Source organism: Somniosus microcephalus, unplaced genomic scaffold (assembly GCF_052327205.1).
Source record: "Somniosus microcephalus isolate GS21.2 unplaced genomic scaffold, FLI_Smic_1.0 scaffold1, whole genome shotgun sequence".
In the NCBI taxonomy this organism is placed as follows: domain Eukaryota; kingdom Metazoa; phylum Chordata; class Chondrichthyes; order Squaliformes; family Somniosidae; genus Somniosus; species Somniosus microcephalus.
In genome coordinates, this window is record NW_028225188.1 from 2,326,830 (window position 1) to 2,344,014 (window position 17,185).

Genomic DNA, 17,185 nt, shown 5'->3' on the forward strand with positions numbered 1-17,185 from the left:
TCTCATCAAACACTCACAGGGCAGGTACAGCACGGGTTAGATACAGAGTAAAGCTCCCTCTGCACTGTCCCATCAAACGCTCCCAGGGCAGGTACAGTACGGATTTCATACAGAGTAAAGCTCCCTCTACACTGTCCCATCAAACGCTCCCAGGGCAGGTACAGTACGGATTTCATACAGAGTAAAGCTCCCTCTACACTGTCCTATCAAACACTCCCAGGGCCGGTACAGCACGGTTTGGATACAGAGTGAAGCTCCCTCTACGTTGTCCCATCATACACTCCCAGGGCATGCACGTCACGGGTTAGATACAGAGTAATGCTCCCTCTACACTGTCCCATCAGACACTCCCAGGGCAGGTACATCATGGCTTAGATACAGAGTAAAGCTCCCTCTACACTGTCCCATCAAACACTCCCAGGGCAGGGACAGCACGGGTTAGATACAGAGTGAAGCTCCCTCTACACTGTCCCATCAAACACTCCCAGGGCAGGTACAGCACAGGTTAGATACAGAGTAAATATCCCTCTGCACTGTCCCATCCAATGCTCCCAGGGCAGGTACAGTACAGATTAGATGCAGAGTAAAGCTCCCTCTACACTGTCCCATCAAACACTCCCAGGGCAGGTACAGCACAGCTTAGATACAGAGTAGAGCTCCCTCTACGTTGTCCCATCATACACTCCCAGGGCATGCACGTCACGGGTTAGATACAGAGTAATGCTCCCGCTGCACTGTCCCATCAAACACTCCCAGCGCAAGTACAGCACGGGTTAGATACTGACTAAAGCTGCCTCTACACTGTCCCATCACACTCCCAGGGCAGGTACATCACAGGTTAGATACAGAATAAAGCACTCTCTACATTGTCCCAGCAAACACTCCCAGTGCAGGCACTTCACCGGTTTGATGCAAAGTAAAGCTGCCTCTACACTGTCCCATCAAACACTCCCAGGGCTGGTACAGCATGGGTTAGATACAAAGTAAAGCTCCCTCTACACTGTCCCACCAAACACTCCCAGCGCAGGTACAGCACGGGTTAGATACAGATTAATGCTCCCTCTACGCTGTCCCAACAAACATTCCCAGGGCAGGTACAGCACAGGTTAGATACAGAGTAAAGCTCCCTCTACATTGTCCCATCAAACACTCGCAGGGCAGGTACAGCACGGGTTAGATACAGACTAAAGCTCCCTCTGCACTGTCCCATCACACGCTCCCAGGGCATGCACGTCACGGGTTAGATACAGAGCAAAGCTCCCTCTACACTGTCCCATCAAAGACTCCCAGGGCAGGTACAGCACGGGTTAGATACAGAGTAAAGCTCCCTCTACACTATCTCATCAAACACTCCCAGGGCAGGTACAGTACGGATTAAATACAGAGTAAAGCTCCCTCTACACTGTCCCATCAAACACGCCCAGGGCAGGTAAAGCATGGGTTAGACACAGACTAAAGCTCCCTCTACACTGTCCCATCAAACACTCCCAGGGCAGGTACAGCACAGGTTAGATACAGAGTAAATCTCCCTCTACACTGTCCCATCAAACACTCCCAGGGCAGGTGCAGCACGGATTAGATACTGACTAAAGCTCCCGCTACACTCCCAGGGCAGGTACAGCACGGGTTAGATACAGAGTAAAGCTCCCTCTGCACTGTCCCATCACACGCTCGCAGGGTAGGTACAGCACAGGTTAGATACAGAGTAAAACTCCCTCTACGCTGTCCCATCAAACACTCTAGGGCAGGTGCAGCACGGGTTAGATACAGAGTAAAGCTCCCTCTACACTGTCCCATCAAATACTCCCAGGGCAGGTACAGCACAGGTTAGATACAGAGTAAAGCTCCCTCTACGTTGTCCCATCAAACACTCCCAGGGCAGTTAATAAGAACATAAGAACATAAGAAACAGGAGCAGGAGTAGGCCAATCGGCCCCTCGAGCCTGCTCCGCCATTCAATAAGATCATGGCTGATCTGATCCTAACCGCCAATCCACTATCACAGAACCATCTCCTGATTCTAACAGAATTAGACACACGAAATAGGAGCAGGATCAGGCTACACGGCCCCTGGGCCCGCTCCGCTACCCACAAGGCGATGACCGATCCGAACCTAGACTCATGTCCAAATTCCTGCCCGCTCCCCGTAACCCTTAATTCCCTTTACTTCTAGGAAACTGTCTATTTCTGTTTTAAATTTATGTAATGATGTTGCTTCTGCAGCTTTTTGAGGCAGCATATTCCATGGACCTACCACCCTCTGAGTGAAGTAGTTCCTCCTCATCTCAGTTTTGAAAGAGCAGCCCCTTATTCTAAGACTATGCCCCCTAGTTCTAGTTTCACCCATCATCGGGAACATCCTCCCCGCATCCACCCGATCCAACCCCTTCACAATCTTATATGTTTCAATAAGATCGCCTCTCATTCTTCTGAACTCCAATGAGTGGAGTCCCAATCTACTCAACCTCTCCTCATATGTCCATCCCCTCATCCCTGGGATTAACCGAGTGAACCTTCTTTGTACTGACTCGAGAGCATGTATGTCCTTTCTTAAGTATGGACACCAAAACTGTACGCAGTATTCCAGGTGCGGTCTCACCAATACCTTGTACAACTGAAGCAATACCTCCCTATTTTTATATTCTATCCCCCTAGCAATGAAAGCCAACATTCCATTGGCCTTCTTAATCACTTGCTGCACCTGCATACTAACCTTTTTGAGTTTCGTGCACCAGGACCCCCAGATCCCTTTGTACTCCAGTACTTTCCAGTTTCTTGCCATTAAGATAACTTGCTCTACGATTTTTCCTGCCAAAGTGCATAACCTCACACTTTCCAGTATTGTATTCCATCTCCCAAATCTCTGCCCACTTACTTAGCCTGTCTATGTCCCCTTGCAGGTTTTTCATGTCCTCCTCACTCACTACTTTCCCTCCCATCTTAGTATCATCTGCAAACTTTGATATGTTACACTCGGTCCCCTCCTCCAAATCGTTAATATAGATTGTAAAGAGTTGGGGACACAGCACTGACCCCTGCGGAACACCACTAGTTACTGATTGCCAGTCTGAGAATGAACCATTTATCCCAACTCTCTGCCTTCTGTTAGATAGCCAATCCTCTATCCATGCCAGAATATTACCCCCAATCCCGTGATTTTTTATCTTAAGCAATAATCTTGTGTGGCACCTTGTCAAATGCCTCTTGGAAGTCTAAATACACTACGTCCACTGGTTCCCCTTTATCCACCCTATACGTTACTTCCTCAAAGAACTCCAGCAAATTTGTCAAACATGACTTCCCCTTCATAAAACCATGCTGACTTTGTCCCATTAAATTATGATTATCCAAATGTCCTGTTACTGTCTCCTCAATAATGGACTCCAAAATTTTACCTACCACAGATGTTAGGCTAACCGGTCTATAGTTTCCAGCCTTCTGTCTACTGCCCTTTTTAAATAAGAGTGTTACATTAGCAGTTTTCCAGTCTGCCGGGACCTTTGCCGAGTCCAGGGAGTTTTGGAAAATTATTACCAATGCATCCACAATCCCGACCGCCACTTCCCTCAAGACCCTAGGATGTAAGCCATCAGGTCCAGGTGATTTATCTGCCTTGAGTCCCATTATTTTACCGAGTACCACTTCCTTTGTGATTTTGATCGTGTTTAGCTCCTCCCCCTCCTCCCCCCCCCCCCCTTTTAGCCCCCTGTTTGTCCAGTGTTGGGATATTCTTAGTGTCCTCTACTGTAAAGACTGATATAAAATATTCATTCAGTGTTTTTGCCATCTCCATATTTCCCACCATTAATTTCCCGGTCTCATCCTCTAAGGGACCAACATTTACTTCAGCCACCCTTTTTCTTTTTATATAACTATAAAAACTCTTACTATCTGTTTTTATATTTTTTGCTAATTTACTTTCATAATCTATCTTCCCTTTCTTAATCAATCTTTTTGTTATTTTTTGCTGTCTTTTAAAGTTTTCCCAATCCTCTATCCTCCCACTAGATTTGGCTGCCTTATATGCCCTTGTTTTTAGTCGAATACTATCCTTAATTTCTTTACTTATCCATGGATGGCTGTCTTTTCTTTTACACCCTTTTCTTCTCAGTGGAATATATATTTTTTGGAAGTTGTAAAATAACTCCTTAAATGTACACCACTGATCATGTATCGTCTTACCCTTTAATCTATTTTCCCAATCCACTCTACTCAATTCCGCTCTCATACCTTCATAGTCTCCTTTATTCAAGCTTAGCACGCTTGTTTGAGATCCAACCTTTTCACCCTCTAATTGAATATGGAATTCAACCATGTTATGGTCACTCATTCCAAGGGGATCCTTTACTAGGACATTTTTAATTGATCCTGTCTCGTTACACAGGACCAGATCTAAGGTTGCTTGCCCCCTGGTCGGTTCAGTTACATACTGCTCAAGAAACCCATCCCTAATACACTCAATGAACTCATCCTCAAGGCAGCCCTGCCCAATTTGATTTGTACAATTAATATGATAGTTAAAATCCCCCATAATTATAGATGTTCCCTTATTACAAGCCTCAACTATTTCCTGATTGATACTCCGTCCAACAGAGTTGCCACTGTTCGGAGGCCTATAGACTACGCCCACTAGTGTTTTTTCCCCCTTATTATTCCTTACCTCCACCCAAACTGTTTCATTATCCTGATCTTTTGACCCAATATAATTTCTCTGTATTACAGTGATTCCTTCCTTTATTAACATAGCCACCCCACCTCCCCTTCCTTCCTGCCTGTCCTTCCTGATCATTAAATAACCTGGTATGTTTAATTCCCAGGCATTGTCACCCTGCAGCCATGTTTCAGTAATGGCCACAAGATCATACCCATATGTAGTTATTTGTGCCATTAACTCGTCTATTTTGTTACGAATGCTACGTGCATTCAGATAGAGAACTTTCAAATATGTTTTGTGACACTTAGTTCCTGCTTTTGCCCTTTTTATTACTTTACCTTTTACTCCATACCTTCTGCCCCTTCCTGACACGCTCTGGTTTTTAATTTCCCCACTGCTACCTAAGTCTATGGCCTTCTCTATTGTCATTTTTATTATTTGCTCTCTAGGAACCTCCCCCCCACTAGTTAGTTTAAAGCCCTCTGTACAGCCCTAGTTATATGATCCACCAGGACTCTAGCCCCAGCACTGGCCAAGTGAAGCCCGTCCCAACGGAACAGCTCCCTCCTGCCCCAGTACTGGTGCCAGTGTCCCAGGAAGCAAAACCCATTTCTCCCACACCAGTCTTTGAGCCACGCATTTAACTCTCTAATTTTATTTGTCCTAGCCAAATTCGCTCGTGGCTCAGGTAATAATCCAGAGATTATTACCCTTGCGGTTCTGTTTTTTTAATTTGACCCCTAGCTGCTCATACTCCTTTAACAGAACCGGCTTCCTAGTCCTATCTACGTCGTTTGTACCAACATGGACCACGACAACTGGATCCACCCCCTCCCACTGCAAGTTTCTTTCCAGCCCAGAGGAGATGTCCTTAACCCTGGCACCGGGTAGGCAACACAGCCTTCAGGACTCTCGCTCTCGGCTGCAGAGAACTCTATCTATCCCCCTAATAATACTATCCCCTACCACTACAACATTTCTATTTACTCCCCCCTCTTGAATGGCCCCCTGTTCCACGGTGCTGTGGCCAGGTTGCTCATCCTCCCTGCAGTCCCTGCTCCTGTCCCCACAGGGAATAAGAACCTTGAACCTGTTGGACAAGAGCAAGGGCTGCGGCTCCTCCAACACTACCTCCTGGATCCCCGTACCTGCCTCACTCTTAGTCACACCGTCCTGTCCCTGACCATGGGCTACATCTGAATTAATTAACTTCATAGGTGTGACCACCTCCCTGAAACACAGAGTCCAGGTACTTCTCCCCTTCCCTGATGTGTCACAGTGTCTGAAGCTCAGACTCCAGCTCACCAACACGGAGCTGGAGTTCCTGTAGCAGCAGACACTTGTCACAGACGTAATCACCATAAGCCTCAATGGGGTTCACCGGCTCCCACATCTCGCAACAGTAACACATCACCTGCTCCATTCTATGTAATTAATTACATTTTTTATTGTTAGTTATGGACACCCTCTGCCTGATTTTAGTTGCTAGTATCCCCTTTAATTAATTGGATTTAAATTAAATCAATCCCTCTAATTACACCAGTTAATTGGTTTACCAACAGTCACTCTGCACCAGAAAGGCCTTATTAACTACAACCCACAGAGTTAAAGTTTGAAAAGAGCACCTAACACCCCACTTACCCTAACTCGCACTTACCCAAACTCACAGCACTCTCTGCTGACTCACACTCAGTGCTTACACTGGTCTTTTTATACCGTTTGTTTACAGCCAAGTGAGTCAACCCTGCTGATTGGTTAGAAAACTGGTTTCCACTGCCTGCTGTGCCAATTTACTCCTACTGCAGTGTAACCTTGCTTTACTTTACTCTTCTTAAACCAACAGAATCCCAGTGGGACCGGCACTGCCCTGTTTGTTCTTCGAGGCAAAATAAGCCAAAAAAGTTCCTGCTCCCCCCTTACCCTTTCTACACTCCTCTTACAGGGTTATAGAAGTGGAGCATTTACAGACAGGAAGCTCAAACCAAACATCACCTCAAGATCTGAGAGTTACGTGATTCCTCAGGACCTGATTCAGTCGCTCCTCCAATCTGCTGGCACACCCGTGAGTTCACACTGGGGAGAAAACTCTTAAATGTTCTGAAAGAGCTTCAAAATCTACAAATACCTGAAGCGACATCAGTGGCGACACACTGGGGGGAACCCGGGACCTGTGTGTGGGAAAGGATTCACTCAGCCATCCGCTCCGATGATACACTAGCAAGTTCACACGAGAGAGAGATCTTTAACCCGCTCCGTGTGTGGGCAGGGATTAATTGCACCCTCCGTGCTGCTGAGACACCAGCTTGTCCACACCGATGAGAGACCGTTGACCTGCTCCATGTTTTTGAAGTGATTCTCATTCTGCCACCCTCCTGAGACACCAGCTTGTTCATAGTGATGAGAGACCGATTAAATGTTCTGACTGTGGGAAGAGATTTAAAAGGTCCCAGGATCTGAAGAGACACCAGCTGGAGAGAGCAGGAGAGATTCTGTTCACCTGCTCCGTGTGTGGGAAGTGATTCACTCGGTCCTCGAATCTGCTGGCGCACCAGCGAGTTCACACTGGGGAGAGGCCGGTGAAACATTCCGACTGTGGGAAAAGCTTTCAAATGTCCCAGGAGCTGAAGGGAAACCAGCTGGAGAGAGCAGGAAAGAGGCCATTCATCTGCTCTGTGTGTGGGAAGGGATTCACTCGGCCATCCCACCTACTGACACACCAGCGAGTTCACACTGGGGAGAGACCGTTCACCTGCTCTGTGTGTGGGAAGGGATTCACTCGGCCATCCCACCTACTGACACACCAGCGAGTTCACACTGGGGAGAGACCGTTCACCTGCTCCGTGTGTGGGAAGGAATTCACTCAGTTATCCCACCTGTTGCGACACCACGGATATCACACTGATGAGAGACCATTTAACTGTTCTGCCTGTGGGAAGAGCTTTAAAACCTCTGGGGAACTGAAGGTACACCAGCAAGTTCACACCGATCAGAGACCATTTACATGTCCTGTCTGTGGGATGAGCTTTAAAAGCTCCAGGAATCTGAACGGACACCAGCGAGTTCACACTGGGGAGAGGCCATTCACTTGCTCCGTGTGTGGGAAGGGATTCACTCGGTCATCCCACCTGTTGACACACCAGCGAGTTCACACTGATGAGAGACCATTTAAATGTTCTGACTGTGGGAAGAGCTTTAAAACCTCTGGGGATCTGAAGCAACACCAGCAAGTTCACACCGATGAGAGACCGTTTACATGTTCTGTCTGTGGGAAGAGCTTTAAAAGCGCTGGGATTTTGAATGGACACCAGCGAGTTCACACTGGGGAGAGGCCGTTCACCTGCTCCGTGTGTGGGAAGGGATTCACTCAGTCATCCCACCTGCTGACACACCAGCAAGTTCACACCGATGAGAAACCATTTAAAAGTTCTGACTGGTAAGACATTTATATGTTCAAAGGGCCTGAAGAGACACCAGCTGGAGAGAGAAGGAAAGAGACTGTTCACCTGCTCTGTGTGTGGCAAAGGATTCACTCGGTCATCGCACCTACTGAGACACCAGCAAGTTCACATTGTTCTGTAGCGCAGAGCCCCGTAGACAGCTGGGGTGACATGAACATGGAATGGATGAATGTTTTATAAATTCTTGGACTGCTGTTTAATCTTTAAGACTGTTGTGCTGATGATTCCCTTCTTTTGACTGTTCATGGTGTTACATAGAATGTACAGCACAGAAACAGGCCACTCGGCCCAACTGGTCCATACCAGTGTTTATGCCCCACACCCACCCTACTTCAATTAACCCGATCAACATCTCCTCCCATTCCTTTCTCCCTTGTGTGGCTTCCTCATAAATCCATCTGTGCTGTTCACCTCAACTACTCCCTGTGGTAGCGAGTTCACCATTCTCTGGGTAAAAAAGTTCCTCCTGAATTCCCTCCTGGATTTATTAGTGACTTTTATATTTATAGCCACATAAATATGATGAGATTCTGTTAAGCTGCCCAGTATGTTGTTGTACTTTGTCTTTTTCTGATGAATGAAACATTACTGAGCCCCTGTACCTGTGTTATGGGATGAAGTGCCAGACAACTAAAGGCACAACGTCTGGGTGTGAATCTGATAACCTCACGGACCGTATAGGTGTGATAACCAGACGGGCTTGTGGTTATAGTCTAGTCACAGATGGACTAAATTCCCTGAATTAGCAGGAGTTCAGGAGGCGGTCAACAGACGGGTCCAAACAATCCCATTTCCTGAGCGGTAACCAAGCTTGTGTATAAGAACAGGCCACTTAAGCCGTTGTCAGTTGGAACAGACTCGAGAAGATCGCGCGTGAATCCACTGTACTTCTATTCCCCAGATTGAGGGAATTATCACCCGATCTGTGTTATGCAGCGCTCTTAATAAAGTCTGGAGAGACAATTTGTGTTCTTGTGAGCTTGATTATCTGGTATCCGAAACCCTAGGACTCCCGATCATTAGAGTCAACCTCAGTGTGTGGAAAGGGATTCCCTGGTGTATCCCACCCGCTGACACACCAGAGGGTCCACAGTGTGACTGCAGTGGGTCGATTCCACTGTTTCCGATGCCTTTAATCACATCCAGGACTGAACCGTGTTAATTCAGACAACTGGGGCTTGTTAAAATTATAACCCCAATAACTGGGCTGGATTTAAAGATTATTCCCTGTTCTCTCCGTACTAGTGAGCAGAGAGAAGCTGATGTTATAGAATCATAGAGCACAGTAGGATGCCTTTCAGCCCATCGTTTTGGTGCCGGCTCTCTGAAAGAGCGATGCAATTAGTCCCACTGCCCTGCTCTTTCCCCACAGCCCCTGCAAATTTCTGCTTTTAGCATATATCCAATTCCCTTTTGAAAGTTACTATTGAATCTGCTTCCACCTCCCATTCAGGCAGTGCATTCCAGATCATCTCAATTCGCTGTGCAAAAAAAGTCTCCTCATTTCCTCTCTCGATTCTTTTGCCAATGATCTGAAATCTGTATCCTCTCGTTACCGACCCTCCTGCCAGTGACAACAGCTTCTCCTTGTTTGCTCGATCAAAACCCCTCATAATTTTGAGCACCTCAATCACAGCTCCACTTAACCATCTCTGCTCCAAGTTGTATTGCCAGTGTTTTGTGAATTTTTGCTGTGATCGAGGTGCTGGATGTCCGTGCCTGGGGAATGGGACATTCTATCCTCGTGAGCACCGAGTGTCAGCATCCAGCAATCTCTGGTCAGGGACTGTCTTTTTAAACTGCCTCACCTGAGCTTTTTGACTCCCTGATTTCATTATTAAACATTTCAGAGTTTTTGCAGAGTGACCAAGGCTGAACAGATAAATGTGAGGTATTACATTTCGGTATGAAGAATGGGGAGGTCACTTACCACTTGGAGGGTGCGAGTCTAGGTGGGGTAGAGGAACAAAGGGATCTCGGAGTACAAATACACAAATCACTAAAAGTTGCGACACAGGTTAGCAAGGCCATAAAAACCAAACACTAGGGTTTATTTCTTGAGGTATAGAATTGAAAAGTAGTGAAGTTATGCTAAACCTGTATCGAACCTTGGTTAGACCACACTTAGAGCACTGCGTACAGTTCTGGTCACCATATTATAAAAAGGATATAGAGGCACTGGAGAGGGTGCAGAGAAGATTTACAAGGGTGATACCAGAAATGCGAGGGTATACATATCAGGAAAGGATGAACAGGCTGGGTCTCTTTTCTGTTGAAAAAAGAAGGCTGAGGGGTGACCTAATAGAGGTCTTTAAAATTATGAAAAATGTTGATAGAGTGGATACAGAGAGAATGTTTCCACTTGTGGGGAAGAGCATAACTAGAGGCCTCAATATAAGATAGTCACCAAGAAATCCAATAGGGAATTCAGCAGAAACTTCTTTACCCAGAGAGTGGTGAGAATGTGGAACTCGCTGCCACAGGGAGTGGTTGAAGCGAATAGTATCGATGTATTTAAGGGGAGGCTAGACAAGCATATGAGGGAGAAGGGAATCGAGGGTTATGCTGATAGATTTAGATGAGGAAAGACGGGAGGAGGCTCGAGTGGAGCATAAACACCGGCATGGACTGGTTGGGCCGAATGGCCTGTTTCTGTGCCGTATATCCGATGTAATCCTATGTCAAGTATCCCAGCTGGCTTAGCTCCAGGCACTTTAGCTCAGTGGGCAGCACTCTCACCTCTGAGTCAGAAGGTCGTGGGTTCAAGTCCCAGTCCAGAGACTTGAGCATAAAAATCTAGGCTGACACTCCAGTACTGAGAGAGTGCTGCACTGTCAGAGGTGCCGTCTTTCGGATGAGATGTTAAACCGAGGCCCCTGTCTGCTCTTTCAGGTGGATGTCAATGATCCCATGGCACTACACTGAAGAAGAGCAGGGGAGTTCTCCCCGGTGTCCTGGGGCCAATATTTATCCCTCAATCAACATCACTGAAATAGATTATCTGGTCATTGTCACATTGCTGTTTGTGGGAGCTTGCTGTGCACTAATTGGCTGCCGTGTTTCCTACATTACAACAGTGGCTACACTTCAGAAGTTCTTCATTGGCTGTAAAGCACTCTGGGACATCCTGGGGTTGTGAAAGGCACTATATAAATGCAAGTCTTTCTTTCTCAGCAAGAGGGCGAGTGTCAGTGGTTGGAGGGAGGAGCTCAGTGTTGTCACTGGGTGGACACAGACAGATTGAAGCTAAAAGACAGAGAATGCTGAAGTTTGGAATGATAACACCCAAAGTCAGGAGATGAGCCCTTTGCCTTGATAAGGGAGGTGGTTGCTAAGAGACCTACAGACCTAATAACACTGCAAACTGCTCAGGCAGCAGACTTGTTGCAACATGTGAGGTCACGAGTGAGTTGGTGCCCAGACAACAGAGCCTTGGGCATTCCTGAGAGAGACAAACTGGTTCTGTAACCGGGAGAACAGGTTGAGGGAGTCACCCTACGTGGGACGGCTCGTCTGAGGTGTTAACACAGAGTCAGCTTGGGAATGGGATGATCAATGAAGCATAGAATCATAGAAATGAACAGCACAGAAGGAGGCCATTCGGCCCATCTTGTCCGTGCCGGCCGACAAAGAGCTATCCACCCTAATCCCACTTTCCAGCACTTGGCCCGTAGCCTTGTAGGTTACGGCACTTCAAGTGCATAGCCAAGTACTTTTTAAATGTGATGAGAGTTTCTGGCTCTACCACCCTTTCAGGCAGTGAGTTCCAGACCCCCACCACCCTCTGGGTGAAAGAATTTCTCCTCAATTCCCCTCTAAACCTCCGACCAATTACTTTAAATCTGTGCCCCCTGGTTATTGACCCTTCTGCTAAGGGAAATAGGTCCTTCCTATCCACTCGATCTCGGCCCCACATAATTTTATACACCTCAATTAGGTCTCCCCTCAGCCTCCTCTGTTCCAAAGAAAACAACCCCAGCCTATCCAATCTTTCCTCATAGCTAAAATTCCCCAGCCCAGGCCACATCCTCGTAAATCTCCTCTGCACCCCCTCTAGTGCAATCACATCCTTCCTGTAATGTGGTGACCAGAACTGCACGCAGTGTTCTAGCTGCGGCCTAACTAGTGTTTTATACAGTTCAAGCATAACCTCCCTGCTCTTATATTCTGTGCCTCGGCTAATAAAGGCAAGTATCCCGTGTGCCTTCTTAACCACCTTATCTACCTGTCCTGCTACCTTCAGGGATCTGTGGACATGCACTCCAAGGTCCCTCTGATCCTCTGCACTTCTCAGTGTCCTACCATTTAAAGTGTATTCCCTTGCCTTGTTAGCCCTCCCCAAATGCATCACCTCACACTTCTCCAGATTCAATTCCATTTGCCACTGTTCTGCCCACCTGACCAGTCCATTGATATCTTCCTGCAGTCTGCAGCTTTCTTCTTCATTATCAACCACACGGCCAACTTTTGCATCATCTGCAAACTTCTTAATCATACTTCCTACATTCAAGTCCAAATCATTGATATATACCACAAAAAGCAAAGGGCCCAGTACTGAGCCCTGTGGAACCCCACTGGAAACAGCCTTCCAGTCACAAAAACACCCTTCGACCTTTACCCTTTGTTTCCTGCCTCTGATCCAATTTTGGATCCAACTTGCCACTTTGCCTTGGATCCAATGGGCTTTTACTTTCATGACCAGTCTACCATGCAGGACCTTATCAAAAGCCTTGCTAAAATCCATATAGACTACATCAAACACACTACCCTCATCAACCCTCCTTCTTACCTCCTCAAAAATGCAACCAAGTTAGTCAGACACGACCTTCCCTTAACAAATCCACGCTGACTGTCCCTGATTAATCTGCATTTTTCTAAATGAAGATTTATCCTGTCCCTCAGAATCTTTTCCAATAATTTTCCCACCACCGAGGTTAGGCTGACTGGCGTGTAATTACTCGGTCTATCCCTTTCTCCCTTTTTAATCAACGGTACCACGTTAGCAGTCCTCCAGTCCTCCGGCACCACCCCTGTAGCCAGAGAGGATTGGAAAATGATGGTCAGAGCCTCTGCTATTTCCTCTCTTGCTTCTCTTAACAGTCTGGGATACATTTCATCCGGGCCTGGGGATTGTGCTTGACTAATCTACTGCAATTTTTTGAGGATGTAACTGGTAAAATAGATAAGGGAGAACCAGTGGATGTGGTGTATTTGGACTTTGAGAAAGCTTTTGATAAGGTCCCGCATAAGAGATTAGGGTGTAAAGTTAAGGCATATGGAATTGGGGGCAAGGTACTGACTTGGATAGAGAACTGAGTCTATCGAATTTTGGAAGATGACCAGCAATGCATCGACTAGTTCTTGGGCCACTTCCTTAAGTACCCTAGGATGTAGATTATCAGTCCCTGGGGATTTATCGGCCTTCAATCCCATCAATTTCCCTAACACCATTTCCCTACCAATACTGATTTCATTCAGTTCCTCCCTTTCATTAGACCCTATGTTCCCCGACATCTCTGGGAGGTTACTTGTGTCCTCCTTTGTGAAGACAGAACTAAAGTATGTATTTAAGACCAGGACCAGTGCAAGACAGATTAAGGCAATACTTAGTACAACTAAATCAGGAGGTACAAGCACTAAATAAAGAAGGAACCAACAACAGATTAAAGATCTAGAAAGGCAGAATGCTGGACTTAAACCAGACGAGTTGCCCAGAATAGGTCAACAAGTAATGACGCAAGTTATCGGAAGAAAGGGAATGGGGCCCGTTGGATGGGGCCATGTACTGTATTAATGACAAGTGATACGTGTGTTTGTCTACAGGAACCGATGGGTATGCGATGGAAGCAATGGACCCAGGTGAAACCATTTAACACTAAAGACCCCCATTCTACCCGCTCCTCTAGGGGAAAGAGCTCGGAAGACGACCTGACCTCTGTTTAAATTACAGATAAACATGGATCCAGTCGACCCTTTATATCAGAGGGTCCGTCTCGGGGAGAAGAAGCTCTCCCGGTTTACCCTTACACCTGAGAACTCATTTTTAATGTGGAAGCAAGTCATCCTCAGTTCCGAGGGACTGCCTAAGAAGAAAGAAGATATAATTGGAGTAAGACTTCTTTACTCCTGTATTCAAATCCTCTTGTAATGAAGGCCAGCATACCATTTGCCTTCTTAACTGCCTTTCACGACCACCGGACATCCCAAAGCGCTTTACAGCCAATGAAGTACTTTTGAAATGTAGTCACTGTTGTAATGTGGGAAACGTGGCAGCCAATTTGCGCACAGCAAGCTCCCACAAACAGCAATGTGATAATGACCAGATCGTGTTTTTTTGTCATGTTGATTGAGGGATAAATATTGGGCTCAAAACACCGGGGATAACTTCTTCAAAATAGCACCACGGGATCTTTTACATCCAACTGAGGGGGCAGATGGGGCCTCGGTTTAACGTCTCATCCATAGGACGGCACCTCCGACACTGCAGCGCTCCTTCATTACTGCCCCTCCGACAATGTGGCTCTCCCGCAGCACTGCCCCTCCGACAGTGCAGCACTCCCTCAGTACTGCCCCTCCCTCAGTACTGCACCTCCGAAAATGCGGTGTTCCTTCATTACTGCGCCTCTGACAGTGCGGCGCTCCCTCAGTACTGCCCCTCTGACAATACGGCACTCCCTCAGTACTACCTCTCCGACAGTGCGGCGCTCCCTCAGTACTGCCCCCCGACAGTGCAGTGCTCCCTCAGTACTGCCCCTCCAACAGCGCAGCGCTCCCTCAGTACTGCCCCTCCGACTGTGCGGTGCTCCCTCAGTACTGCCCCTCTGACAGTACAGCACTCCCTCAGTACTGCCTCTCCAACAGTGCAGCACTCCTGCACCACTGCCCCTCCGACAGTGCGGCGCTCCCTCAGTACTGCCCCTCCGACAGTGCGGTACTCCCTCAGTACTGCCCCTCCGACAGTGCGGCGCTCCCTCAGCACTGCCCCTCTGACAATACGGCACTCCCTCAGTACTACCTCTCCGACAGTGCGGCGCTCCCTCAGTACTGCCCCCCGACAGTGCAGTGCTCCCTCAGTACTGCCCCTCCAACAGCGCAGCGCTCCCTCAGTACTGCCCCTCCGACTGTGCGGTGCTCCCTCAGTACTGCCCCTCTGACAGTACAGCACTCCCTCAGTACTGCCTCTCCAACAGTGCAGCACTCCTGCACCACTGCCCCTCCGACAGTGCGGCGCTCCCTCAGTACTGCCCCTCCGACAGTGCGGTACTCCCTCAGTACTGCCCCTCCGACAGTGCGGCGCTCCCTCAGCACCGCACTGGAGTGTCAGCCTCGCTTTATATGCTCAAGTCCCTGGAGCGGGATTTAAACCTACAACCTTCTGACTCTGCTATCCACTGAGCCACAGCTGACTCCAGTCTTTTACACAGTTTCATCATAACTTCCTTGCTTTCGCACTCTATGCCTCTCCTAAAGCAGGGGAGTTATGATGAATTGTTAAACAGTTTTTTTTTGCAGAGTGACCAAGGCTGTCCGTAGGAAACAATTTTGCATTTGAAAGCAGCTTGTATTGTGAAGCTTGTGCCCCTTTGCCAGGCCCGCTGCCTGTAGCCCCTCTCCCAGATTCCAGCCCCAACTCTGTGCTGACTGAGCTGCTCTCACCTGGGGACAGCGCGTCACAATCGGCCCCAGCGCACCTGAGCTGGAGAGGAGGCCCCGCCCCCTTGCCGCGCCGCCATTGGTTGGAGGACCAGGCCGCCCAGTTCAGTCCTCCCACCGCAGCCCGCGTCCTATTGGTCAGAGCTCCCGTCAGTCACAGGCCCGAGCCGGGCCGGCCTCCATCCAAAATAACAACAGAAAATGCTGGAAAAACTCAGCAAGTCAGGCAACATCCGTGGAGAAAAATTTGAGTTGACGTTTCGGGTTTGACCCTTCTTCAAAACTGGAGAGAAAAGGAACTAGATCGAAGGCAGGGCTGCGATCGGACAAAAGAATAAAAGAACCAAAAGAAGTAAAAGAGATTAGAAGCTAGACGAGATGGTAATAGGCTGTGATTAGGTGTAAAGTGTACTGGCAGGGCAAGAGATAGCTGCCAGGTGTGAGAGAGAAACAAAAGGAAAGGGGGGGGGGAAAGGAAAGGAGTGGAACAATATAAGTGAAAATGAAATGGGGGCCGAGGTTATGATCTGAAATTGTTGAACTCGATATTGAGACCGGAAGGCTGCAGACTGCCTAATCGGAAGATGAGGTGCTGTTCCTCGAGTTTACGTTGAGCTTCCGTGGAACAGTACAAGAGGCCAAGGACGGTGAGGTCCGAGTGGGAATGGAGCGGTGAATTGAAATGACAGGCGACCGGAAGCTCTTTATTAACAGAAAATGCTGGAAAAACTCAGCAAGTCAGGCAATTTTATTAACAGAAAATGCTGGAAAAACTCAGCAAGTCAGGCTTCTGCAGTATTTTGCTACCGGCCTCCATCCACCTGACTGGCCTCTTCCTCTGATGACGTCACAAACGGGCCCCAGCCTCAGCGCTGGGGAGGGGGGTCCCGCCCCCTACCCGCGCTACCATTGGTTGGAGGACCAGGCCGCCCAGCTCAGCCCTCTTCCTATTGGTCATCGCTCCCGTCAGTCAGAATCACATTGCTCCGGCTCACTCCGCCACCCCGCGCAGCTCAATCCGCTCCGTTCAGCGTCCGCGGAGGTCCCGCCCACCCGACTCTCAGGTTTGGTTTTTCTCGTATTTTACTTTATAATCTCGCTCTCCGCTCCCCCCCCTCACCTCGATTTAAATCGATTCCCCAACACTTGACTTTACCCCGGCCGCTGATTCCGCCTCTTCCCCGGGCCCGGCCTTCCGTATGCTGCCCGGAGCCCCCGCGCAGGCGCACTGGCAGCCTCATGTTGTGGTGAGGGGGCCGAATGAGCATGCGCGGCCCCACCTCTCCACATTTAAAGGGACACCCACCCCCTCCACATTTAAAGGGACACCCACCCCCTCCACATTTAAAGGGACACCCACCCCCTCCACATTTAAAGGGACACCCACCCCCTCCACATTTAAAGGGACTCCCTCCCCCCT

At 48.2% G+C, this 17,185-nt stretch overlaps 1 protein-coding gene across 1 annotated transcript; it reads left to right on the plus strand.

Moving 5' to 3' along the window:
* The first annotated feature begins 6,546 nt into the window (after positions 1-6,546).
* On the plus strand, positions 6,547-8,206 carry LOC147084145 (uncharacterized). The gene has a single exon (XM_085979821.1). It carries the CDS (start codon positions 7,264-7,266, stop codon positions 8,089-8,091), a length of 828 nt encoding a protein of 275 aa, XP_085835947.1. The 5' UTR covers positions 6,547-7,263; the 3' UTR covers positions 8,092-8,206.
* The last annotated feature ends 8,979 nt before the right edge of the window (positions 8,207-17,185 follow it).